The sequence below is a fragment of the Streptopelia decaocto genome (genome assembly GCF_964273445.1).
Source record: "Streptopelia decaocto genome assembly, chromosome: 13".
Lineage (NCBI taxonomy): Eukaryota > Metazoa > Chordata > Aves > Columbiformes > Columbidae > Streptopelia > Streptopelia decaocto.
In genome coordinates this window covers 6,421,830-6,447,035 of record NC_138668.1, presented here as the reverse complement: position 1 = coordinate 6,447,035, position 25,206 = coordinate 6,421,830, and the positions used below count along the sequence as shown (strand labels likewise).

Below are 25,206 nucleotides of genomic sequence, written 5' to 3'. Positions count from 1 at the left end.
AGCGGCCGCCGGTGGCGCCGTGCGGAACGACGGGAGAGGCCGCCGGCTCCCGGCAGTGTGGGCGGGGCCGCCGCCACCGCCCAATGGGGACGCGGGCCGGGCGCGGCGCGGCCAATGGGAGCGGCCGGGGGGCGGGCGCACGGCTGAGGCGCGGCGGCGATGGCGGCCATGGCGGGCGGTGGACAGCGGCGCTGCCGGCGGCTGGAGGCCGAGGCGGCCCGTGCCGTGCTGGGCGCCGCCGACACGCTGCTGTTCGACTGCGACGGCGTGCTGTGGCGGGGCGAGGCGGCGGTGGGCGGCGCGGCGGCGGCGCTGGGCCGGTTGGCGGCGGCGGGCAAGCGGCTGTGCTACGTGACCAACAACAGCAGCCGGACGCGCGTGGCCTACACCGAGAAGCTGCGGCGCTTGGGCTTCCCGCCCGCCGAGCCCCGGCACGTCTTCGGCTCGGCCTACTGCGCCGCCCGCTACCTCCGGCAGGCGCTGCCGCCCGGCGCCGCCGCCTACGTGCTGGGCAGCCCCGCGCTGGCAGCCGAGCTGGAGGCCGTGGGGGTCCCGCACCTGGGGCCCGGCCCCGCCGCGCTGCCCGGGCCCGCGCCCGCCGACTGGGCGCAGGCGCCGCTGGACCCCGCGGTGCGCGCCGTGCTGGTCGGGTTCGACGAGCACTTCAGCTACGCCAAGCTGTGCCAGGCCCTGCGCTACCTGCTGCGCGACGGCCCCGGCTGCCTCCTCGTCGGCACCAACCGCGACCACCGCCTCCCGCTGGAGGGCGGCGCCGCCATCCCCGGTGCGCGGGGCGGGGGAACGGGGGAGGCCGGTGGGTACGGGGAGGTGGCTCCGGCCCGGTCAGTCGCCCATGGTGAAGCTGCTGGTTCTGGCGTCCTCCCAGGCCCAGCCCTGCATCTCAGGACAAGGGCACTGTCAGGCTTGTAGGTCGGTGTGGCAGCCCAGGCTCCCCCCTCCTCCCTGCGCCCTCGAAAGAGGAAGAACCCTTGTTGATCCGTTACTGGGGAACAACGGTTCCTTTTTGATCTCGATCTGGGATGGGATTCCAGACTCCCGACAGGTTTTATGTACCACTTCTCTTGGGACTAACCTGTCCCTCTGCCTGTCTTGTCTGTAAAGCTGAGCTGTTGCATTTCCAAAGCATTGTGTTGTTTTGTACCAGCTCATGTGAAAGCCGAGAGTCTCCTGCAACCTCTAATCGGTGTTTTCTGTTCCTTCCCAAGGGACTGGCTGCCTGGTGAAAGCCGTGGAGACGGCAGCCCAGCGCGAGGCGTTCATCGTGGGAAAGCCCAACCGGTACATGTTTGATTGCGTGGCGAGCGAGTTCGACATCGACCCCGCTCGCACCATCATGGTGGGTGACCGGCTGGACACAGACATCCTGATGGGCAACTCCTGCGGCCTCACCACGCTGCTCACGCTGACCGGCGTCACCACCCTGGACGAGGTGAAAGGCCACCAGGAGAGCGACTGTCCGGCCAGGCAGAGCCTGGTGCCTGATTACTACGTTGACAGCATCGCCGACCTCCTCCCCGCCCTGGGGGATTAATAGAGCCCAGCGCTCACAGGCTCTGCAATGGTACCCCCAGGAGGGCCCCTCTTAGTCACCTTGTGACAGTAATGTACTTGCTAGGATCCCCCGGCGTTAGCAACCCTTCGCTTTTTAACCTTTCTGTTCCCTCGATATGATTTTGTTTACACCTCAGTCTTTAAATGCACTTTGAAACAAAGAGGGCATTACGGTGTCACCTAAGTCTTGGGGGCTTGGGGCTTTATTTTAAATTCTAAGCCACACATCTATCCAAATGTTTGTGATGCTCGATGTCACGTTGTCCTCTAGACTGAGTTGAGGAAAGTAGAGCTGGTTGATCTGAGGAAAAGAACCTGAAACTTGCAGTGTGTCCTCACCTGGAAGGGCTGTGGCTCGTCCAGGTTTATTCAGGGAAATGACTCTTTAAGCGTGTCAGAATTTAGTGGCTGTGTTTGGAAATGCTTGCGGTCATTGGCAGAATTTGTGTTTGGCCTTTAATTGTGGGATTTTCGGTGTTTTTTTTAATTGGACGGAATCCTGTTTAGCAGCACAGCCTGCTGCAAGTGTGATATCAGGTCACAGCAACCGAAATCCTTCTCCTTTATTTGACTGTTGCTAATTGCACTTGTGATGCAGATCAGGATGATTCCAGTCACAAAACACAGTTGGTGTTTCCTGCATCCTGTGTTTGTCCAAGCTGTGGATGTATGTGTAAAGTACATGTACATACAAGAGCTATCCTGATCCTAAATATATATCAGAATATATTTAAATTATAAATTTAACTATAGTATATGATAATGTATCTTGTTTCCTAGAAGGGACGATAAGAGGAATGTACTTCACTGATAACAGTAGGTTTAATTCTCTTAAATGTTTGCATTTGGTAATGCAGAAAGTGTGTAACCACATAGGACTGTCCCTCACTCCTGCTTCCCAGAAATAACTGGGTGAGCACCAAGCTGGTTCTTCCCTCAGCGCCAGAGCAGCCACTCGCCTGGGCTTTAGCTGCAGAATTAATGCTCAGTCCCAGGGCTGGATGTAGCACCCAGTACAGCTTCCCACCCAAACCACCCTGTCACCGGACCGGCACGTGCTTCCGTTAAACCCGGCGGGTGGTGCCTGGCGCAGGGACCCGCACCGGCGGCTGCTCTGAGGAGGAGTTCTTGCTTGGGGGATGATTTCTGTTGGATCTGTGGGTGTGTTTGGGTGATGCACGGCTCAGATTTTCACGCTGGCCAAATCAAAGGCCACAGCTGAAAGCTTTTGTGTTGCAGAATGAATTGAAAAAATATATATGCAAATAATACGCTTTTATTCTATAGATTCTGCTGCCGGCAGTTAAATTGAAACACTGTCCTTCCTTCATCTCCTGCTGCTCAGCTGAGCCGCTCCAGCAGTGTGGTGATGCCATTTCCTTCCACTGGGACACCTGGTTTGTCCAGCAATAACGGTGCAGTTCGTGTTGTCTGTCGGTGTTACCCCAATATTAGCTGGATCTTGTAAAGGTGTTAATTCGTAATGCAGAGCTGTGCGTGCCAGCACGGATCATCACTGCCCGGTTCCTGCCTCCAGCTGGAAGGGTGCACAGTCACAGGAAAATGCTTACAGGTAGAACGCGATTGGGTAACGTGGAAATGGACATTAGGGGTTGACTGAATGGTGTGTTCTTTGAGTCAGTTCCTGTATCTGGTGCTTATCATTTCAAAATATGTCAAGTATAAAGGCCAGGAGAGGCCTTGGGCCTCGTTTGAGCAGCGCGTTGTCCCTGCAATTACCTGTCACCGTACAGGGAACTGTTACCTCGATTCACGTGTGCTGGAACGTGCTGGTGAAGGTGTCAAACACTTCAAAACTCTGTATCAGCTTCCAAACGGTTTTTAATCCTCTACTTGAATTCACATTAAACTTAGAAACCTGCTTTCCCCTGGTGTTGTCATTTGTCATCTCCGTGAGCTGTGGTGCGGCTGTACCATGTGGAGATTCTGGGAGGAAGGGACGTGGTTTGTGTTTTTAATTTTTGCTCCTCACATGCAGAATTAAGGAAATATATCCAAACCCTGCGGTACGTTTATTTGGTTCACGCACCCAGAGCTGTGTGGGATTTGCTCCTCCAGGAGCGCAGCACAGAATGCTTCCCGCTGCGCAAGGATCCTTCCACGAGGTTTTACAGACTGAAACAGCTCAGTTTGGAGTTACAGAGGGAAGAGGGTGAGTGGGAGTGGGGTGACTCCTGCCTCCATGGTGAGAAGCTCCAGGTGAGCTGCCCTCTTGGCTGTTTGATCACTCCAGGGACATTTTTGATAGCAAAATGTCCACAATCCAGATTTTCCCTTGATAGACACCCTGTGAGAGAATTCAGCTGAGCTCTCCCTCGCCTCTGCTCTGCTGGTTCCAGCTCTCAGAAACACAAATCTCAGGGGCTCCTGGGCTGCACAGGAAAACCATGCTCTGGCAACCTGATCTCTGTGGGGTGTTTCTCATCACAGAACAGGGGTTTAGCACGAGAGCAGCTCGGGCGATGGTTTTGGGGCAGAGACCCTTTTCTGCAAGGTCGGTGGGTGGAACAGGAGCGGGTCTGTGCAGCCAGGGCTTGCGGGGCGGCCGTCTGCAGGATCAGCACTTCCCTCCAGCTCCGGCAGCACAGAGTTAGTGTTGACATGTTGCAATAACTGATGACAGGGGCCGGCTGCCACTTTGCTCTGTTCATTGTGTCCCTTAATGAGACTCAGCTGGTCCTGCTGTCAGGCCCTGCCAGCCAGGAGGGCCACACAAAGCCCCCAATTGTCACCCCCCTCCTGCCGGAGCCAGGTGAGCAGGAAGAGCAGTTCTGCGCGCTGACAGCATCACTCGGCAGCCGGGGATTCACCCCCATCCCCGCCTGGGTGCCAGTTCTAAGGTTTCACCTCCCGCAGGTCCGAGTGGAGGAGCTCCTGGCTGGGAAGCCCCTTAGTGGCAGGGGACACCTATTTAGGTGTCACAGGGGCACGTTTCGGGTTCCCAGGCGCGTCGGGAGCCAGGGACGATGCAGAGCCCGCGTGTGCTGGGGCGGCAGAGCTGCGGGAGCAAGGTCCTGGTCTGACGGGAGGATGGAGGGCAGGACCGGCCCCAGTGACACTGTCCCTGCTGTGAGTATCCCCGGTCCCCAGCGGTCACAGACCGTCCCCACTCTGTGCTGGCTCAATCCCTCCTGCAAAGGGGCTGAACTGCTCTTCCCATGGCTCCTGGGAAGATTTTGTTCATCCCCAACCTCCACACCCCGTAGTTCAACTCCCTGTAAGGCAGGTGGCCCCATCAGCTGGATTTTCATGTAAGTGCCTGGACTTACATGGCATAAATGACCACGTAACCAGGCAGGGTCAGGTTTGAGATGCCTAAGCACCTGTTTGGGACGCGTGTACATGCGGGAGCCGCAGCCTCCCGAGGGACGGGAGCCACTGGATTCTTCATTTGCACCTTTCCCACCCTGGGAATTTCTATAGCTATTGTTCCTGTAGGGCTCAGGCTCTGTTGCGTTTGATTGAGGCGTTTTCAGTTCTGCACGGTTTTAACCTTGTCCAGACTCGTTGCTTTTCTAGTGGAATATATCTGGAAGTTACGTATTACCAAAAAAGATCAGTGACTAACCTGGGGGCTTGAAGATCCTGTTCTTGTGTGGCTGTAGCAAACCTAACTGTGGGCATTTACTGAATTTGTCTATGTGCTTCAAGGGATTGAGAATCAGTTTATTTTTTAAGTGTGGGCTGTACAGCTGAGATTATTGAAAGTACATTCTTTCTGGTTTTATCTACCAGCAAGTTAAATTTAATTGTTTCAACGCAAGTGATGTTTGTATCAAGCCACTAGAAGTGACCTGTGACTGCATGGAGAACAACTCACCAAGAAAATAAAATATAACCAAATATATGGAGGGAGGAGGAAGCAGAATTGCTCTACATGGAGTGTGTTTCAGATGCTGATGGTCCTCCTGGGGATTTCTGCTGGAAACCAAAATAATTTAATTTAATTGCCCTTGTTTGTGGAAACCTTCCCATTCCAGCCTTTCCTTGGTGTGTTCGCAGCGTTCACTGGTGCCCCAGCACAGGAGGAAGGTTCTGGGAGTGATGGTTACTGGGACGTCGGGTCAGAAACCGCAGCACTGGGGGAGAAACGTGACATGTTTGCAGGGCTGCTGTGATGTTCTGGCCGTTCTGCGCTCAGACCCCGGCAGTTTTCGCAGTGATTTGTATTGTGAGTGGGAAGTGTGTTTTATGGTGAAGAATAACCAGCAGCAGGGCTGATTTTAACTGTGGTTCTTTCCTCCTGCCTTGCTCCCAGGCCAGGGGGGTTGCAGGGTGCCTCCCAGCCCCATCCAGGACATTCTGGATCATCTTCTCCCTTGCTGTGTTTTTTGCTGTTGTTGGCATCAGCATCCTGGGAATTCTCAGCTTCTCTGCCAGCCCTGCCCAGGTAAGAGACCCCATCTGGGCAGGAAACCTCCTCGTGCCGCAGCCCCTCAGGGTCATGGAATCCAACCATAACCCACCCCTGGCACTACCCCTTGTCCCTGAGAACCCCATCCCCACGTCTGTCCAACCCCTGCAGGGATGGTGACTCCACCACTGCCCTGGGCAGCCTGTTCCAATGCCCGACTGCCCTTTGGGGAAGAAATTGTTCCCCAGATCCAACCTCAGCCTCCCCTGGCACAACTTGAGGCCGTTTCCTCTCATCTTGGCGCTTGTTCCTGGGGAGCAGAGCCTGACCCCCCCTGGCTCCAAGCTCCTTTCAGGCAGTTCAGAGATCAGAAGGTCTCCCCTCAGCTCCTGTTCTCCAGCCGAACCCCCCAGGTCCCTCAGCCGCTCCCATCACGCTTGTGCTCCAGCCCCTCACCAGCTCCGTTCCCTTCTCTCCACTCGCTCTGGGCCAGAGCTCCCTTCTCTCAGGTGATAAACAATTCAGACAAGCCCCAGGGAGCAGTGAAGGGTATGGGCGGGGTTGTTGATGGGGAAATGCCATGCAGACCCTGAACAGCCGATGATGGGTGCTTTCCCCCCGCTGTGCCCAGGCTGGTCCCCAGCTCCTCCGGCTGATGCTGCAGGGTGAGCACGACCCACTGAGGAACCAGACAGCCCTGGTGGACATGGCCAGGAGCACCGTGACCTACTACATCACCTCGCAGAGCAACTACACTGCTGTGGTGCTGTATGACAGCAGGAACGTGAGTGGCTCAGGATAATTAAGCTGCTTTGTGGACGTGAGCAGGGGAAGGCTGGGCTGTGGGGTGGGAGCAGGAGCTGCAGCCCAGGAAAAATACAACTGGCAACTGTTTGGTGCCTTTCATGCAGCTGTAGTTAGGAAAGATAATGCACAGTGAAAGGAGGAATGTCCATTTTTTGGACTCTTAGTCTGAAGAACAGGAGCTGAGGGGAGACCTTCTGATCTCTGAACTGCCTGAAAGCAGCTTGGAGCCAGGGGGGGTCGGGCTCTGCTCCCCAGGAACAAGCGCCAGGACCAGAGGAAACAGCCTCAAGCTGCGCCAGGGGAGGTTGAGGTTGGATCTTGGGAACAATTTCTTCCCCAAAGGGCTGTGGGGCATTGGAACAGGCTGCCCAGGGCAGTGCTGGAGTCACCATCCCTGTAGGGGTTGAAAAGATGCAGAGATGAGGTTCTCGGGGACATGGGGTAACGCCAGGGGTGGGTTATGGTTGGATTCGGTGATATTGAAGGTCTTTTCCAACCAAAACAATTCCATGATTCCATGTCTGGGTTTGTGCCACTGCCAGCCCTAACAGGGACGATCTGTCTGGCAGGGCTACGTGTGCTACAAGCCGGGGGAGCAGCGCGTGTGCTACCTGCGCAGGATGGACGCCTGGGACCGCCAGACCCTCCCGACACCCCTCGACACGTCCCAGCCCCGTGTGAGCAGCGGCCGCCCTGTGCTCTGTGCGATTTGCTGGGGAAGGGCTGGGTTGGTGCCTCGCTGGGCTCTGAGCACATGAGCACAAAGCAGCAACTCCTGGTTTTACCGATATTTTATCTTGTGAGAAACAGCAGAGTTGCGGGCTGGGGAAGGGGAATGTGTCCCAGGGAGGTGAATAGCAGGGCTCCCACAGGACCCGCTTCCACTGGGTTTTGTTACCTGCTCAAAATTCTGGGGAACAGAAAACAAAGGGGGTTTGTTAGTGATTCACAGGGGAAAAAGTTGGAGTAAATCACGTATACAGACCCTCTGAACAAAATGTTAATGGATGGACGAGTGGGGGGCAGATTCTGTTTCAAGAAGACAGAATGCCCCATTTTTTTGTGTCCCTGCCATCTGCTCTCATTTTCCTCAGGGGCTCCTTTCACGGCTCCCCCAGTGCCACCCCTGCCATGAGCAGGGACATCTTCACCAGCTCAGGTTGCTCAGAGCCCCGTCCAGCCTGGCCTGGGATGTCTCCAGGGATGGTTCATCCACCACCTCTCTGGGCAACCTGGGCCAGACTCTCACCGCCCTCAGGGGCAACAATTCCTTCCTCATGTCCAGCCTGAATCTCCCCTCTTTTAGTTTAAAACCATCACCCCTTGTCCTGTCATTACAGGCCCTGCTACACAGTCTGTCCCCATCTTTCCTTTGATCCCCTCTCTAACATGGTGGGTGGCCGTGCTGGGCAACAGGTGCGGGTCAGACCGATGATCCTCTGCCAACAGGCTGTGGTGGCACCTGGCACACCGGGCTGCTTTAGCTCCAGGCCTGAGGACAAAACAGCCTGGGAGAAGTGTGTGCCCTGTCCCCAGCTGCAGGGCTTGTGAGGGGCTGCGGACTGTCCCCGCTCCAGCATCACCCCGAGAAACCTGCCCGTGCTGCGGGACAGGGGCTGCTCCTGGGGCCTCAGGGACAAAGTGGCCTGGGAGGAATTAATGGGGACGTTTCTTTCAGGCTGATGAGCTGCTGCGTCAGAATAACCAGACCCAGTACTACCAGGAGTTCCTGGGCATCCTGGCGGGGGAGCAGGTGGACCCCGAGAGCCTGGGGGAGCCCGTCCGGGCCCTGTGCGAGCAGACATCCATCTTCTGGGTCAGGAGAGGGGAGGGTGAGTTGTGCAGGAGAGGGAAGCGCGGTTGTCTCTAGTACCTCTAAGAGGAGCAGGCTCTGCTGCGCAAAACCTGCTGCACGTCCCGCCAGGGGCTGACAGGGACAGGTGTCCCCCAGTCCAAAATTGAACCGTTGTTCAGCATCACCAAGCGCTGGCTCGTACCCGCCACCTGCAGCGACCTGCAGGGCTGGCAGAGAATGAATCCACATCCCCTTCCTGGGCAGCACAGCATGAGCAGCACAAAACAGAGCACTCCCCTGCCATGCTGCTGGCTTAACGCTTGTCACCTTCATCCTCACCACCAGCTGCCTGTGGAGCTCTCCGTCTGTTATCTTGCCCCAGTTTTAATGAGAAATGTAATTCCCCAAGGCTGTCCCCTTGTTTGGCTCCCCAGGGACATCTCTCTGCGAGGCTGCAGCAGCGTTCGCTCACCCTGCTCTGTCCTGGCTCCTTTGGCAGGTCCGGGGAAGCAACGGCTGATCTACCTTTGCATCGACATCTGTTTTCCAAGCAACATCTGTGTGTCTATCTGCTTCTATTACCTCCCTGAGTAAGTCCTGCAGCTGCAGATGCTCTCTCACTGCCCCACATACTTGAACTGGGTTCCTGAAAAGCCTCTGATTTCACCAAGGAAGGTAACAGCTCCAATCTCCCCCTGCTGATTTCACGCTGCAGTTCAGGAGTTTAGAAAAACAACAGGACTCTGCTCAGTGCTGTCAGTACAGACACTTCATTTGCAGCTGTGCTCAGGGCTGCACCTTGTCCGTAGGTATTAGCAGAACCAGGCCTAGAGGAATCACGGGAACAGCCAGTGTTTTATGGTTACACACCCTGTTCAACATGAGGTTATTAGATTTGTTGGGGGTGGTTGGCGTTGTACGAGTGCAGCTTTCCAAGTCAGTCTGTGAAATACACTTTGAATAAAGGGATTGCAAAATGAGACAACAGCTGCCTTTCCTCTCTTTGCTCAGCCTCTCCCACCATTTAGAAAGGCTGGTTATTCTTTTTTCCCCCACTTTGGGGTACAAGAACATCACAGAGCTGTCAGCAGCCACTGCCACAGGGATTCTTCCAGCTGAACTGCACCCAGCTGCCCTCAGTGTGATCGCACCTCCCTCTCCCATCCCCTTTTGTCCAAGCATCTCCTTTCGAGGCCACACACATTGGGTGACGCTCTGCTGGGGTGACACCTGGTCTGGCTTCTGCCAGAGCCTGAGCCCTCTCACCAGAGGAGGGGATGGTGACAAGTGCGTGTCTGGGGCTCCAGAGAGGAGCTTCCCACTGTCACACAAGGGAAAATAAGCAGAGGTCCTTTCCTTTCTTGCCCACCCATGACTGTTATCCCAACACGCTGTCGTTGAACGCAAGGCAGACCACGGCCTTCTGGTGGCCGCTGTATTCCCTCTTGATCTCTCCGGTCTCCACACACCACAGTCTGGCCAGGTTGTCAGAGGAGGCTGGAACAGAAAGTGAAGAGAGGAGTGGGATATATCACATTACCCTTTATACTTTTTAAAAAAATTATTATAAGACTTTCCTCTTGCTTCGTTCAAGACGTTACTAGGGCTGTTGATGACAGGTAAGGGGGCTATGCACAGGAAGCAGCTCAGTGCATTTCTTTGTTATGTGAGGTTTTAATTATTTTGGAGAGAAGTTACTGTGGAAATGACAACTGGTACATTTTTAAGGGACGGTCCTGCTGCAAGCACTGCGAGCAGCATTGCTACCAGGTAAAGGGAACTACTGCACGGAGACCATCCCTCCGGTCCAAACAGAAGCCCTATTGCAGCACAGGCAAAATGCTCAAAGGAATGAGTAGGCTGGGCTGTGGGTGTGAGGCTCTCTCCTCCCGTACTGGTGTATATGGGTTTGGCAACATCCCAGTTAGAGAAACTGGTAAGTGCTGAGCTCGTGCTGCTGCTGGGGGCAGGAGCACAGCCATGCCTCACCTGTGACAATGTACTGGGAGTCCCCGGAGAAGGCGCAGTCCCACATCCAGCCCCGAGATGTTTCCCCAGGGTTGTTGCTCTTAATGCTCAGCTCTGTCATCAGAGAGAAGTTTGAAGTCCTCCAGATCTTACAGGTCTGATCTGCAGAGCACGTAGCCAAGAGCCTGCATGGAAGAGACGCGTGAGGGCAACTGCGTTAGTCACGCTGGGCTCTTGTTAACGTGGCCTGGAACAGTAACAAACTGGAGACCTGCGTTCATCACAATCAGATTGCCTGACACCTCCATTTTATGAGATTCAAGCCAAACAGATTTGGTGAAGGAGTGCACCAAGTTCATCATTTTGCTCCCAGAGACAAGCAATTCCATCCCAGCTGTAAGAACAGCTTGTGGCTGCAAAACTTCCTGAGATCACGGGGCACGAGGCTGGGATGCCGCTGCCAGCACCCCAGTCCCAGCGTGTCCCCTGTCCTGCTCCTCCCCGGGGTCCTGCAGGGCAGTGTGTCAGCCAACAGCTGGGGCACAGCTGGCGGCCCCAAAAGCCCCGTCTATTCCTGTGGCAGGTTGGTGATGGGCTGGCAGGCACTCACGTGGAGTCAGGGCTGAACTTGCACTGCAGGGCGTAGCGGTTGTGCGCGGGGATCTTGGTCTTGGGGATCAGCTGCGTCACCTCCTCGCCGATGCCGCCCGTCAGGTTCCACACGTAGCAATTTCCCTGTGGCGAGAGAGGGGGATCTGAGGCCGGGCTGGAGGTCACTCCCCAAAAAGCAGCACAGCAAAGCCAGGATGTGCAGATGTGCCCTCTGCCCATGAAAGGCACAGCCCAGCCCATGCTGAGGGCCACCAGAGCTCACCGAGCTGTTCACAGCTGCCATGTAACTGGCATCGGGGTCAATGTGAACCGAATTCACGGAAACTTCGGGCTCTGGAATCAGCTGCTCGTTGTGGTCCGTCTTCAGGTCCCAGATGTGAATGGCTCCGCTCTGATCACCCACAATTAGCTCAGCCTGCAAGGAAACAGCCGCCTCGTCTCCCAGAACCCCGCAAGCAGCAGCCCTGTGCCAGCGCCCAGGTCATGCCTGTGCAGCACCAGGTGGAAGCCAACTCTGGTTCAAAGCACCAGGGTCCTGTTCTGCCTCACGATTCCCCAGCACAGGGCCGTTCCAGAGCTCCAGAGCCTGCTGACCGCCCCTGCACGCTGAGCGAGCCAGGCGTCGATCTCACGTTACACTCTGCAGAAAGGCTGTTTGCCTCTACAGAAGCGTTTGCTAATTTTATAAACCCCGGAGCAGACAACAGCTGCCTGGTTTCCAGAACCGTTGCACAGCTACAGCTCCAAACAACATCCACAGAAGCCAAACGACTTTCAGCACGTCTGAGAAGGGGCATTAAGATGCGAGTTGGCCAGTGAACAACTGAAGCACTCGAGAGTGTACAGATACCTGAAAAAAAACAGCCTAAATGGGTTTTTCTCTCTCTCCCCTTCTCAGGGGAAGGACAAGAGCCAGCTGAAGGGCAGGAGTTCTGGCTCCCATCCTGCGCTCAGACCAGAAGACAATGCTGGCGGCTCTCCACGAAAACCAGGGCTTTTATCGACTGTCTTGCGCTGCCCATAATTTTAGCAGAATCCCTAGAGGAGATCAGGTCATCGGGCACAGCTAATCCTGTACCTGTGAGCAACAGCTTGTTTCTGAGGAAGACAATCATCGCTCGATATATTTAGCTGACTGCACAGTGCAGAAGCAGCTTCTGGATGCCTCAATCCTCAGTCCCCTGTTAGGTCTAAGTGCAATTGCTAAAGCCAGCATGGCTTTACCCAGGCTGTGAGAAATCCCTCTCAATAACTGGATCAGCACCGTTGCAGCGGGGGATTGCAGAGTAATGAAGTTCTCTGAATAAATGCTGCCACCTTTGGGCTAACTAACTGTGTTCTGCTCACCATCCAACACTTCTGCCACTCAGCAGCATCTTGTTAGTGGTTATTTCACACATAAAATGTATGTGCAACAATAATATTCATTTTAACATAAGACATTCTCACAGCACTGGCACTATAGAAGAAGCATGAGCAGCATTTGGGTAAAGTCTGGTCCAAATACCTGATCTCAAATCTGGTCTGAAATTCTGGACTTGCAAAATTAAACCATTGAAAAACTGAATGCACAAAGAAACATTTCTATTCCTCTGCTTTTTATAAGGTTTGCACTGCCACGTCTGGAATCAAACCCTGCAGTGCTGTGCATACCAAACAGACCAGACGGGTTATTAACGCTACAATGATAGGTATTGATTTCACCGCCATCCCTTCTAACGTACCGCGCTCCCTTTCAGCCTGTTTTCCCGAGCCCCAGCCATCCCTCTGGCCACCAACAGCTTCTGAACCGACTGGTGAACCTCAAGCGAATCTGACCCAAATCCTGAAGGTAACGGAGGCCATGGGCCCCGAGATGCTTTTCTTGGCGGTGGTGCCACCCTCGAGCTTCCCAGCCCGCCCCATGCCACTGAGTCCACTCCCATCACATCCCTTGGTTATGCTTTTGGGACAGAGATGGCCCAAAAGGAGTGTCCCCCGCTCTGGGATGAGAAGCCCTGCGCAGCCACTCTGCTGTCTCCTTGCAACAGCCAGCAGGTAATTAGCACAAATGCGCTGGCTGACAAATGAGCCCAGGGGACAAAGCTGAGCTCACAGCACACCCACCTACCCAGGCACAATGTGAGCCTGTGGCTCCCGCACCACTGCTCCAGAGAGTTTGCTCCACCGCACAAAGCAGTGGGGCATTCCCATGGCATACAGACAGACAGAGTGTCTGTCATGCCAGCTCCCGTGTCAGGTGGGCTCTGTTCCCAAAGCTCCTGGTGGCAGCAGCTCGTTCAGCAATGTCACCAAGAGCTTGAGGGCCTGCACCACCAGGAAGGACTCAAGGTTTTGCCTCAGGTTTTCCTTCCCTGCTCTTGTGGAAGGATCAAAGGAAGCACACCCTGTGATTAATGGCCTCAGGTTGTGCCAGGGGAGGTTGAGGTTGGATCTTGGGAACAATTTCTTCCCCAAAGGGCTGTGGGGCATTGGAACAGGCTGCCCAGGGCAGTGATGGAGTCACCATCCCTGCAGGGGTTGAACAGACGCAGAGATGAGGTTCTCAGGGACATGGGGCAGTGCCAGGGGTGGGGTAATGTTGGACTTAATGATCTGGAGGGTCTTTTCCAACCAAAATGATTCTGTGATTCTCCAGCCAGCCCCCAGACTTTTTTCCTGCGTCTGCCAGTACCAAACTCCACAGCCTGTCAGCTTCACCCAGAGGAGACGCCGCAAAGCAGGAGCTGGGAAATCCCAGCAGAGCCGGTGCTCACCTGGTTGGGGTGCAGGCAAACACAGTTAATAGGAGCGTTCACCTGGAAAATCCGCTGGCACTGGAGGTTACGAGACCTGGAACAGTGAGGAAGGAATGCATTTGAGAGCGTGCAGCCAGCTCCGCTGCCCCGAGGTGCTGCTGGGGGGGGGTCCCGCCACCTGTGCCCACCGGAGGTCCCAGATACGGGCCATACAGTCCTCCCCGCCTGTGTACATCCAGCGCCCGTCCTCGTGGAAGCCCACCGACGTGATGTTCTTGCTCACGCCATCATAGTTGATGACAGGGTTGGGGTTGTTGGAGTTGAGGTCATACATGCGGATGTGCTGGTAGCCTGCAGCAAGGACCGGGCAGGGGGTGAGCAACGTCCCCGGCCCTGCCCGGTGTCCCCAGGGACCGGGGGGCTCACCTGCGGCAGCGATCATGCTGCGGTCCGGTGTGATCTCCAGCGCGTTCACCTGCTGCAGCCACCCGTTAAGGTCGGTAAGCAGCAGCCGCCGGGACCCGACGCAGACGCGGGGTGTGACCCCGAGCTAACGGTGCCCGGGGGCGGCCCCCCCAGACTGCCGCGGTCCCGGTGCCGCGGGGAAGGATACGGAGTCCTGGTGCTGGACGGTGCGGGTGCAGATGCCGCTGTGCGCCTGCCAGAACCGCACCGTGTGGTCGTAGCCGGCCGTGGCCAGGATCACCGGGTCGCTGCCCACCGTGCCCTGCGCCGCGTTCATGCTGCTGCTGCTGCTGCCCCCGCCGCCCCGCCCCGGTCCCGCCGCCGCCCCCCGCCCGCGCTCGGCCTCACGCGTGGGCCCGCGTCCTCGTGCCCGCCCGTGTGCTCGTGCTGCAGCGCGAGGGGTCCCCGGGCCCCGCCTCCCCACCCCCGTTCTCTCCCGGTACCGGCAGCCACACCCGGCGCTAAGACACGGCTCGTTCTGCGCATGCGCACAGCACCCCGCCTCGGCGCGCAGCCGCTCCGGGCGCCAGCCGCGTGAGGGCGCATGCGCAGGAGGAGGGCGGTGGGCGATACCACGTGCAGAGAGGGATGGGTGAGGCGAAACCACGGGGCAACGGGAGGGGGGCGGGAGCACTTTCCCAGCGGCGCCGCCAGGGGGCGCAGCGCCGAGAGCGGCTGTGCAGGGCCCAGCGTCGGGAACCGGACACACACCGGGCACACACCGGGAACCGGACACACACCGGGCACACACCGGGAAACGGACATATACCGGGCACCAGGCACACACCGGGCACCGGGCACACACGGGGCATACAACGGGCACGAGGCGCACACCTGGCACACACCGGGCACACAGCGGACACCGGGTACACACCGGGCACGTCCCGCGGAGCGGTCCCAGGTTCGCCCTTTGGGCCGGTGCCCCCTCGAGGCAGAGCGGGCGGCGGCTCCGCACTGTGCCCGTGTCCCCTGCCGTGCGGGTGTCGCACCGGGGCGTGTGGCACGGTCCCCGCCCTGCCGGTGCCGCCCCGCTGTGCACGGCGGCTGTCGGGAGCCGGAGCATCCCTCCCCGCCTGCCGTTCGGCTTCGGCCCCGCATCACAGTGCCCGCGGCACCGGCAGCGCCCGGGCTCTTTAAGAGCTGCGGCGGCAGCGACTGCGGCCCGTGCCCGCGCCCGGCCGTGCCCGCGGCGGCCCCGCACCTGCCGGTAAGGGCTGGGAGAGCGGGGATGCTCGGGGCCGCCGGGGGAGCGGGGATGCAGGGATGCAGGGGTGCCCGGTGCCGCAGGGGTGCCCGGGGGGTGCAGAGATGCCCGGTGCCGCAGTGGGGACCGGCGCAGCAGGGGTGCCCGGTGCTGCAAGGATGCCCGGAGGAGTGCAGGGGTGCCCGGTACCGCAGGGATGCCCGGTGCCGCAGCAGGGACCGTGGCCGCAAGGGTGCCCAACGGAGCCTGCAGAGTGCCGTGGGGTGCGGGGATGCCCGAGGGGCGCCCGGGCCCTGGGGGGCCGTGGGGTGCTCCAGGCTTGCGGGTGGTGACCCGGCAGTGCAGTGGGCTGGGGGGGTGCAGAAAAGCCCCCCACGCCCAGGGGCTGCCCCGAGTGTGCCCCAGCGTCTTGGGGGGAGGGCTGCATCTGCCTGGGGCCCAGGGTGTAGCAGCCCCCTCCTGCTGCCGGCGGGGGCTGTAGCCCCGCGGGGGGGTTCATAGCCTCCCCACGTACTAGACCCCAGCTGTGGGGCTGTGACGCGTGGGGCAGCTCATCCCGTGGGTGGGTGCGAGGGATGGGGTGGCCTAGGCTGGGCTGGTGAGGAAGGCTCTGGAAGCGTGTGAGCTTGTGCATGTGAGCGTGCATGTGAGTGTGCACGGTGCAGCATCACTCATTCCACGGCGGCACCATCACTCATCTCACGGCAGCACCGCTGGGTTTGGCATGGCAACGGCTGGGGACTGCTGGAGCAGGGCGGTGGGCAGCCAGGCAGTATCCAAACCCTGTGGCAGCACCCGAAACCCTCGCTGCCAGCCCACGGGGGCAACTGGGGGCACTCAGCTCCATCCTCCCTATGGTCCCTCTCTCTACAGGCTCAGGTTTGGGTTTGCTTCCGTTCTCCTCTCCTCCGGGCTCAGGAAGGTAAGTGGGGAGCTGGGCTGGTTTTGGGCAGCTGCAAGCAAAATCCATGTGGGCTGTGTGGAGGCAGGGAGGGGGGCGCGGGTCCAGCTCCCTCCTCAGACGGCGGCTGCTGAGAGCAGAGAGCCAGGCTGGCTGGCTGCAAGGAGCCGTGGGCTCTTACCAGCCTCATGCGGACTGTGCCAGTGCCATCCCCAAAGGGCTGGCAGAGGAAGATGTCACATTAATAAATACAGCATGTGCTAGCGGCGAGATGCTGGGTTACAGGGGCAGCATCAATCAGCTGAGCCCTCACCACGAAGGGATCTCCATTGGCACAGGGGCACAGAGCGGCAGCTGCCCCCCCACCCACCCCTGGGTGCTGCACCCCATCCCCGGTGTGTGCCCATCCTGCCTGCCCGCGCCTGGGCTGTGCCAGGGAGGCTCAAACCCTGGAAATCTGTTCTCTATTTAAATAAGATAACATGTTTTAAAACCGCCAAATCTTGGCGAGCTGACAGTGTCTCTAAATATTTATCCCTGTTCTGATCAGGCGCTGTGTTCCATGACAGCACCGTAAGCACTTTGCATATTTATGGTCTTCCTGGGTGCTGGGCTCCTTGTGCCCGCCTGCCCCGTGCCCGGGGGCCTCTGACCCTCCTCCTGTGTCCCCCTGTGCCTTCCTGCACACCCATCAGAGGTGAGTCCTGGGCCAGCAGCCATCCCCAGCTTGGCATATCCCTGCCAGAGTGTCCCTGCACTGCCAGGAGCATCCAGGGCTAGGTAGGATGGGAACACAGTGGGGACGGGCAGGGCAGGGTAGGGTGCTGTTTGTCCCCTGCGGCACAGGACGTGCAACACCAAGCACGAGTGGTCTTGTCCATGCAGGGGACAGCATGGGCATGACTTGCCTAAAGCAGTATCCTGCTCTGCCTCCTGCATACGAACACCACAGGACTGGGTCCCCATGGGTACTGGGCATTGGGGATGGAGCAGAGACACTCCAGCCCCCTCCTCCACAGTGCTGCCTGTGACCTGGCCTTACTGGGGCCGCGTGCTCTGGGGACAGCACGTCCCACTCTGACTCTGCAGGACGTGCCGGGAGTCCCAGACGCCGTGCTCCCTCTGTGCCCCGTTGCAGCATACGGGGGAATGTGTCAGGAGGGATTAGGGCTGCGTCTAGAAATAAGGCTAATTCCAAGCCAGAGGCGCGGGGCAGCTCAGCACTGCTGTCCCTTGGTGCCAGTGCTCTGGCAACACAAACAAAACCCTCACGATCAGCTGAGCCACTTGAGTACTGGCAGCAGCCAAAATCTGCTTTTCATTCCTCAAATCTGGCAAAGCTGAATTTAACCCTAAACTTCAGTGTGTTTGGGTGGCAACTCATTGAAAGGGTTGGTGGCAGCTGCCCTGGTGCTCACAGAGGCTGGGGGGACGGAGGTGTTGATGTGCTGCAGCGTCCCTGCCTCGCCACAAGCACCAGGATTGGCAGTAAAGGAGAAAAAAGGGGCAGAAACAATCCTTTAGCTTCTTGTGTGTGGCTTCCAGGAGGGCTCATGCTGCCTTCTGCCTGTTTGTCATGGGGACCATGGTGCGCACAGCAGGGTTGCTCTGGGCTCCTAGGGTGGAAGCAGGTGTCACCGTGGGTCCCTTGTCACCAGTGAGCAGTGCTGTGGGTGAGAGGGAGTCCTGAGGGGGCTGGAGGAGCAGGGGACACAGGATGTGCATGGTGTCCCCGCCACGGTGTTTTCCCTGGAGGCTGCGTTGGGGCTGCAGAGGTTGGCGGCTCCCCGGGGCTCACGGGAGCAGTGTCTCCCCTCACGGTGTCCCCTGTCACGGTGTCCGCGGTGCAGGGTCTGGCCTGGCCGATTACCTCCTGCTGAAGCCACGGTCCCACGGTGTCAGGCCTGGTCACACACCAGTGGGTACAAATCTCTGCACAATCCCTCAAGTTGTGACCTTGTGGGGGCAGCAGGGAAATGGCAGCCACCACCTCCTGCCATGCAGAGGCTGCCTTTGGTTTGGGCTCATTTTCATCTGAATTGGTAAATCCCCATCTCAGGAGTTCTCAAAATTGGTTTAGGAAAATAAGGCTTCAAATGAATTTCATGAGCATTCATTGTGACAACTTTGACATGAGCTCCTTCCTGCACCCTGTGTGGCCTGTCCTTTGTGTCCCATGAGGGATCAAATGTGGGTTTAACCAGGCCAGCCCCCCCGGCATGGTGCGGGGTGCCGAGGGGTTCTGAGCTGCCACCTGTGCCCCGTGGTGCCCATGGCTGTTCCGGTGCCCCTCCCTGGAGCAGGCCAGTGCCAGCGGGTGCCTGGGTGGTCCCTGTCACCTCTCCTGCATCCACAGGAGTGCCACCTCCTGTGCCTGGCCAGCCCCGGCTGCACTGTGCCTGCCCCGTGATGCCACCCCTCCCAGCCACCCTGTGACACGGCCCTGCTCTCAGAGGTGACCCAGCGTCTCGAGGGGATCCCCTGGCAGGGACTCACCCTGCAGCCTCTGCCCTGGTTGCTCCTGCGCTGGCAGAGCCCACAGAGGCTGCGCCCTTGCGGACAGAGGCAAAGGCAGGTCTGGCCACCAGCCCCGTTGCGGGGGCACAGGAGGTAGGAGGGACACAGGGTACATTGTGCATGTCCCCTCCTGGGACCAGGGTGGTGGGAGGGGTTTCCCCTGTGTCCCCTTTATCTGGGTCTTGTGCTGCCCTGGTCAGGGCAACTGGGCACAGTATGTGGGGCTTTGTGGGGTCACCTGAGCTCGGGGTCACCTGTGCTTGGGGTCCTACATGGCTGGACCTCCATGTGTGCCCTGCAGGGATGGCCTTCCAGCGGAGCCACCGGCTGAACCTGCTGCGCCTCGTTGTGCTGCTCCTCGTGGCCTTGGCTGGCATCAAGTTCCTTTTTGGCGACAGGTGAGGTGACAGCAGGACCCCGGGGGTGGGGTCGGGGTCTCTGCAGATCCCCTGGGTTGCACCCATGCCAGGGCCAGGTGCTGGGGGGCAGCTGGTGTCCCTGCACCCCTCGCAGCCCCAGCCCTTCTCCCCTCCCTGCAGTTTCACCTTGGAGCTGCACAAGCACGTCAGCAAGGACAGTGGGTTCTGGGGGGACGCGAGTGACACTGGCCAGGACACTGGCCCCCGAAGCCAGGATCTTGAGGAAACTGTGGTGAAGATAATGGCCCCGAGGCAAGAGGCTGGGCAGCAGGTCCCCAGGGACATCAGTGCCACTGAGATGAGGTTGGTCCACCTGGACCTCAAGGGAGCTGCACCCAGGGTCTCCTACCTGGAACAGGTGAGGATGCCCGGGGAGGAGCAGGAGGTGCTGGGAGGGATGTGCGAGGGGGCAGAGGCAGAGCCAGGCTGTCCCCACCGGTCCCTGGGGACTGTGCCATCCCCGAGGGCTGAGCCTGCCCTGCCCACCCCACAGGTGTTCCCCCTCCTGTCCCAGCTGGGAGCCAACGGCATCCTCATCGAGTATGAGGACATGTTCCCCTTCAAGGGCGAGTTGGAAATCCTCAAGTCCCCATATGCGTACAGGTGAGCAGCTTTGTGCTGGGCTGGCCGGGCACTCGGTGTGGCCACCAGACCAGCTCCCTGCCCCGCTGGGTCAATATTTGCATCCCTATAGTAAAGTCCACACAAGAGTGGGGTGGCCGGGGTTACACAGGCGGGGTGCCGGAGGAGGAAGAGGAGGAGGGAGTGCCCCCACACTCTGCCCTCTGCCCTGGCATCCCTTGGTGAGCTTGTCCCTCCCCTCCCAGCGAGGAGGACATCGAGCGGATCCAGCAGCTGGCGGAGCTCCACAAACTGGAGGTGGTTCCCCTGGTGCAGACCTTTGGACACGTGGAGGTAGGGGATCCTCATCCCACGTCCCTTTGGCCCGTGGCCTGGAAACCCGCCCTGACAGCTCCTCCCGCACAGTTCATCCTCAAACACGAGAAGTACCAGCACCTCCGGGAGGTCGAGCGCTTCCCCAACAGCTTCAACCCCCACGTCCCTGAAACCCTGGCCCTGCTCAAGAGCATCTTGTCACAGGTGATAGAGAAGCACAGACGTTCCACCTGGATCCACATTGGTGCAGACGAGGTGGGCAATGGGTCAGACAGGGACCTCAGTGCTCACCCCAGGTGCCAGGCATGCTCCCATGGGTGCTAAGCATCCCCTTTTTTCCCCAAATTCAGGTCTTCCATCTCGGGGAGGGGATGGACTCCAAGAACTGGATGAGCCGCAACAAGGGCGACACGGGCACCATGTACCTGAAGCACATCAAGGAGGTGCTGGGCTTCATTGCCATGCAGTACTGGGGGCTGCAGGTGCTCATGTGGGATGACATGCTGAGGAAGATCAGCGTGGGAGCCCTGCGGGGTGAGAGGATGGGGACAGCAGTGCTGGCACCCAAGCCAGGGGTCTCAGCACCCATCCACATGACCACCCTGACCCGGTGCCTGGCAGAAGCCCATGCGTGGCTCTGTGGAGGCACGGGGCTCAGGGGAGCAGGAGGAGCCCCAGGCATCCTCCTGCTGCTGGCACCAGTACCCATGTCCCCATCCCTGCACCCCTACAGAGTCTGGGATAGCAAAGCACGTCTCACCCGTGGTGTGGTTCTATGCACCCGACTTCAACGCTGAGCAGATCGGTAAGGCGGTGTGCCGGGCTGCTGGAGCTGGCAGGGGGGACACTGAGCTGCCAAGCTCTCTCACTGGTGGCTTGTGCCTGACCCATTGCAGAGCCATTCCTCACCAAGTACGCGGAGAGTGGCTTCGAGGCGGTGTGGTTCGCCAGTGCCTTCAAGGGCACCACAGGACCAGCGCAGGCCTGGCCCCCCCTGAGCTACCACCTGAAAAACCACCTGAGCTGGCTGAAGGTGACACAGGCGCTGCCACGGCTGGCCCCACTACGCTACCAGGGCATTGTCCTCACCGGCTGGCAGAGGTGAGGGGCAGCGAGACCCCCATCCTACCCAGTGCCCGCGGCGCAGGAGGTGATGGCGTGGCTGGCCCCACTCCACAGGTACGATCACTACTCAGTGCTGTGTGAGCTCCTGCCCGTTGGCATCCCCTCGCTGGCCATCTGCCTGCAGACGCTGATGAACGGTGAGCAGCTGCCGGCACCGGGATAACTGTTGTGGATGGGCTTGTCCCCTGTGTCCCCACCCCATGAGCAGCCGCTGCCTGTGAGACCCCATCCCGCAGGCAGGGAAGGACATGGGGGGAGGCAGGGCAGGAGAGCTTCAGCTCCCCCAGTTTGTGCGTTGGTAAAGCCGGGGGCAAGTGCCTGAGGGTGGGGTGGCCTGGGCCTCTCTGTCCCTCTCCTTGCTGTGCCCAGGGGGATTCACAGAAGAGACGAAGAGGAAGGTCCTGGAGGTGCTGGGCTTCCAGAGCTTGCAGCTGGAGCAGAGCACATGGTGCGTGGCACAGCCTGGCCATGGTGGGGATGCTCTGGAGGGGAGCATGGGACTGGTTACCCAAATGCTCTGGTCCCAGACCTGTCGGGGGTGAGAGTGGGTGCCCTCCAGCCGCACAGGGTGCCCAGTGCACCCCAGGTGTGGGGCTCTCACCTCCTCCTCCTCCTCCCTGTTCCCAGCGAGGGCAGGGGCACGTTCCCCGGTGCAGAGATCTACCACATGGTGGAGCAGGTCAATGGCCACCTGAAGGAAAGCATCCTCAAGGCCCTGGAGGAGGAGAGGTAATGGGTGGTGGGAGGCAGCGGGGTTGACCTGTTCCGGCCACAGGGCTGGGGCACAAGAGTTTTTACAGGGAAGGGGACCTGCCCGGCGTGCAGCTCCCCATCCGTGAGTGGTCCTCACATGCCCCTCTCCCCTCCCCAGCGCCATCAAAGGCTGGTTCAGCCCCTATCACCGCAAGCACCAGTTTGGCAACCCCCGCAACATGGAGAGCTTCGGCAGCAAGGTGCTCAAGTACGTGGTGCTGGGGGCTGGGTGATGTCTGGGGCTCAGCTCTGGGGTCACTCACAGGAAGGAGCTGGACCCCCTGCTCTCCCCCTACCAGGCTCCATGAGGACTGGGAGAGCTTCGTCCGTGACCTGCGTGGCCAGCTGGAGAGGGTCTACTTCCCCGACACAGTGGAGGAGTGGATGGAGGAGAATGTCAACCCTTACCTGGACCAGCTGCGGGACCTGGTGCGGGACTACCAGGCCATCATCCGCCTCAACGCCAGGCCCAAGGTGATGTAGTGGCTGTGGCCCCCCCAGGTCCCACTGTCCCCCAAGGGTGGCTTCAGGTGCTGCCATCACGTGTCTGTGTGCCAGTGACCACGTCACTGCTGTTGGTTTGTACTGTACAAAGAGCTCCCGCGCACCCAGCTTCCACAATAAAGTATTTTTGTAGATGCTGCTTGTGCTGGAGGGGGCCGCGGCTCTGCCCCCTGTGCAGGTTGGGGGAAGCTGGGGCTGGTGCAAGGGACAGGTGTGTCCCGCAGCCAGCCTGGGCCCGTTGCTCCTGCTCTGCTGGAGCTGCAGGGGTTGGCAGCCACCGGGCAGAGCTGTGACACAGGGCAGGGAGAGGGCAGCCTGTGCCCTGCGGTGCTGCCAGCCCATGGGGACACCCGTGTGCCTCATGCTGGCCTCAGGGGCGGCTGTGCCCTCCCTGTGGGACGGGGTCCCGCTCAGCGCAGGTGCTGGGTGCTGTGCAGCACCAGGTGAGAGCTGGCAGCCAGGATGGGACCACGCATGGGGTGGGTGTGGGGTGCCCTGCCAGGCTCCACCAGCACCCCTGCTGGGTGTGGGGTGCCCTGCCAGGCTCCACCAGCACCCCTGCCTGCTTTCGGCACCAGCCGCCACTGTGAGCCGCTGATGGCTTAGAAGGGGGTGAGCACAGTGCTCGCTTCCTGCATTAGCTGAGCCCTTCTCCAAACGCTGCTTTCATCTCTTCCTTCCTCTCCTTTAATCCAGAGCCCGGGGCCCCCTGTGCTCCCAGGCACGTCCTGCCTCCCGCACCCGGGCAGGGGCCTCTGCTGCGCTCCTCGCCTGCGGCCATGGCAGGGGGACACAGGGGACCCCCGTGTGGAGCCAGCCCTCCCACTGCCGGCGGTGCCTTCGGCTCCTGAAGCAAGGGTTTCCACGTGCCTGCTCCTCCTGACCCTACTGGTGGGGGCAGCGAAGCCAAAACCCTCCCCGTGCCCACAGCTCTCCCCATTCAGGGCGCTGGTTTTTGCTCAGTGTGCACAGGGCTACAACACGGACATTTCACTGCACATTCTTCTGCTCTGCAAAGACCAATTTGACTTGGCAAGAGCCCGGAGGGAGCCGCAGAAATGTGAGGCGGCCCGGCGCTCCTTCTGCAAAAGCCTGGCCCAGACAGGGGAGGAGGGATGAGGGCTGTGCACCCCGCTCAGCCCCACACAGCCCCGCTGCCCTGGGTTCTGGCTCAGTCACAAAGGTCCTGGTGCCATCCCATGTCGGTGCTGGATCCCCACATGCTGGCACTGAGTGTGGGAGCCCAGCAGGAGAGAGGACCCTTGTCAAGAAGCTTAATATCTCACCAAGTGGTGGCAGATGCAAGGGAAGCCCCCAACCCACCTGGGCCCCTGACCATGTGTGGAGCCCCAGCCCCCAGCCAAGGGAGACCTGCAGCGGCTCAGGCCCCCCATGCAGCCACACACAGCCAGCCTGTGGGATTAGAGGGCAGATTAGACAGCGTTTCGTGCTGGCAACCCAAATGTCCTGGATTGGAAAGTGGGGGTGGGGAAAGGAGATAGACCCCGCTGTCCCTGAAGGGGGGGTCAGCCTGGAGCTGGGGGCTATGGAGGAAGTTGAGGGCTACGGCGGTCGCCCTTGTGATCCAGCTCAGGGGGCATTAGGGAGGAGGTTGGTTCATGTTTGTCTGGTGTTTGCTTGGTACCCTTCATCTTCCCCTCTGCCACAGGCACTCAGCCGGGGCTGCAGCCGCCTGTCCCCATACCCTGCAGTGAGTATGTGGGTACCAGCATTCTGGGTGCCCCAGGGCTGGTCTGCTGGAGGCAGGACCTCCATAAGGCTTTTAGATGACAACTCATCTAGGAGAGCAGAAATTTAGGCAGTTTTGTGCGGGTCATGGCTGTGCTCTGCACTGACTGGGTACCATTAACACATCGTCTTGTCCACCGCTGGCCCCGTTTCCCATGTGGTTCGTCAGCATCCTCAGGCTCAACACCACCAGGCACCCTCCCACACCTTTCATGTCTCAGTCATTTAAGCCATAAAAAAGTGGAAGGGGACAAATGTCACTGGCCATTGTGTCTACCAAAGTGGAAAATTAGGCAGTAATAAGGGCTTTATTTAAAGAAATTGAAAAGCTGCTCCAGCCTGGTTCCCATTATCAGCCAACACCGTCTGATGATTGGTGACCGCAATGGCCAGGCAGAGCGTCGGGATGGGGACCAGTGAAGGGCACCCAGCAGTGGGGCTGGGGTGCACGGCGTGCTCCGGTGGGTGCTGGGGAGCACGGGGTGCCCCGGGTGGGTGCTGGGATCTCGGCTGCAGCTCCCAGCCCCATCTCCTCTCCGCCGGGGGGCACCGCCGCCCCCGGGATCCTCCCGAGGAAGAAGAGGCCGGGAGCAGCCTCGTTCCCCACGCTCCCCTCCGGCTGCCGGGACCGCTGAGACCCGCCGGCCCGTTACACGCCACAGCTGCGCAGCGGCGGCGGCGGCTCCCGCCGGGGCGTCCCCCGGGCCTCGGCACCTTCCTCCGCACCGGGAAGGGGGATCCCCGTGCCCCGCCCGCAGGCACCGGCCCGGCCCCCGCCCCCTCGTCCTCCTCCTACCCCGGCGCA

The 25,206-nt window shown here is 59.5% G+C and overlaps 4 protein-coding genes across 4 annotated transcripts; 3 read left to right on the top strand and 1 right to left on the bottom strand.

Annotated features, from left to right (window-relative positions):
- Positions 1–109: 109 nt before the first annotated feature.
- Positions 110–3,459, top strand: PGP (phosphoglycolate phosphatase). Its single transcript, XM_082064376.1, has 2 exons — positions 110–784; positions 1,227–3,459. The coding sequence occupies exons 1-2, from the start codon at positions 160–162 to the stop codon at positions 1,550–1,552; spliced, it is 951 nt and encodes a 316-aa protein (XP_081920502.1). The 5' UTR covers positions 110–159; the 3' UTR covers positions 1,553–3,459.
- Positions 3,460–4,623: 1,164 nt separating this feature from the next.
- Positions 4,624–9,167, top strand: BRICD5 (BRICHOS domain containing 5; the record flags this gene model as incomplete). Its single annotated transcript, XM_082064682.1, has 6 exons — positions 4,624–4,662; positions 5,852–5,983; positions 6,579–6,731; positions 7,324–7,431; positions 8,433–8,586; positions 9,049–9,167. 6 exons carry the CDS (start codon positions 4,624–4,626, stop codon positions 9,141–9,143), a joined length of 681 nt encoding a protein of 226 aa, XP_081920808.1. The 3' UTR covers positions 9,144–9,167.
- Positions 9,168–9,318: 151 nt separating this feature from the next.
- MLST8 (MTOR associated protein, LST8 homolog) lies at positions 9,319–14,647 on the bottom strand. The gene is made up of 8 exons (XM_082064253.1): positions 14,481–14,647; positions 14,294–14,345; positions 14,056–14,218; positions 13,886–13,961; positions 11,392–11,544; positions 11,128–11,252; positions 10,539–10,702; positions 9,319–10,046 (listed from the first exon to the last, which is right to left on the bottom strand). Exons 1-8 carry the CDS (start codon positions 14,607–14,609, stop codon positions 9,928–9,930), a joined length of 981 nt encoding a protein of 326 aa, XP_081920379.1. The 5' UTR covers positions 14,610–14,647; the 3' UTR covers positions 9,319–9,927.
- A 4,276-nt stretch (positions 14,648–18,923) lies between these two features.
- Positions 18,924–22,757, top strand: LOC309445569 (hexosaminidase D-like). The gene is made up of 14 exons (XM_082064517.1): positions 18,924–19,047; positions 19,256–19,352; positions 19,494–19,731; positions 19,867–19,976; positions 20,201–20,288; positions 20,361–20,525; positions 20,621–20,804; positions 21,004–21,075; positions 21,167–21,371; positions 21,450–21,532; positions 21,765–21,843; positions 22,023–22,124; positions 22,267–22,356; positions 22,448–22,757. The coding sequence occupies exons 2-14, from the start codon at positions 19,258–19,260 to the stop codon at positions 22,629–22,631; spliced, it is 1,695 nt and encodes a 564-aa protein (XP_081920643.1). The 5' UTR covers positions 18,924–19,047; positions 19,256–19,257; the 3' UTR covers positions 22,632–22,757.
- Positions 22,758–25,206: the final 2,449 nt, after the last annotated feature.

What these genes read in the sequence shown, in the direction of transcription:
- PGP (XM_082064376.1), top strand. Translation starts at nt 160, where the DNA reads ATGGCGGCCATGGCGGGCGGTGGACAGCGGCGCTGCCGGCGGCTGGAG. An exon ending in GGGCGGCGCCGCCATCCCCG is followed by an intron (nt 785 to 1,226) that starts GTGCGCGGGGCG and finishes TTCCTTCCCAAG; the next exon opens with GGACTGGCTGCCTGGTGAAA.
- MLST8 (XM_082064253.1), bottom strand. Translation starts at nt 14,609, where the DNA reads ATGAACGCGGCGCAGGGCACGGTGGGCAGCGACCCGGTGATCCTGGCC. An exon ending in CCGTCCAGCACCAGGACTCC is followed by an intron (nt 14,346 to 14,480) that starts GTATCCTTCCCC and finishes GGGTGGCTGCAG; the next exon opens with CAGGTGAACGCGCTGGAGAT. An exon ending in CTCCCAGTACATTGTCACAG is followed by an intron (nt 10,047 to 10,538) that starts GTGAGGCATGGC and finishes TTTCTGTTCCAG; the next exon opens with CCTCCTCTGACAACCTGGCC.
- LOC309445569 (XM_082064517.1), top strand. Translation starts at nt 19,258, where the DNA reads ATGGCCTTCCAGCGGAGCCACCGGCTGAACCTGCTGCGCCTCGTTGTG. An exon ending in TCCACATTGGTGCAGACGAG is followed by an intron (nt 20,526 to 20,620) that starts GTGGGCAATGGG and finishes CCCCAAATTCAG; the next exon opens with GTCTTCCATCTCGGGGAGGG. An exon ending in CCTGCAGACGCTGATGAACG is followed by an intron (nt 21,533 to 21,764) that starts GTGAGCAGCTGC and finishes TGCTGTGCCCAG; the next exon opens with GGGGATTCACAGAAGAGACG.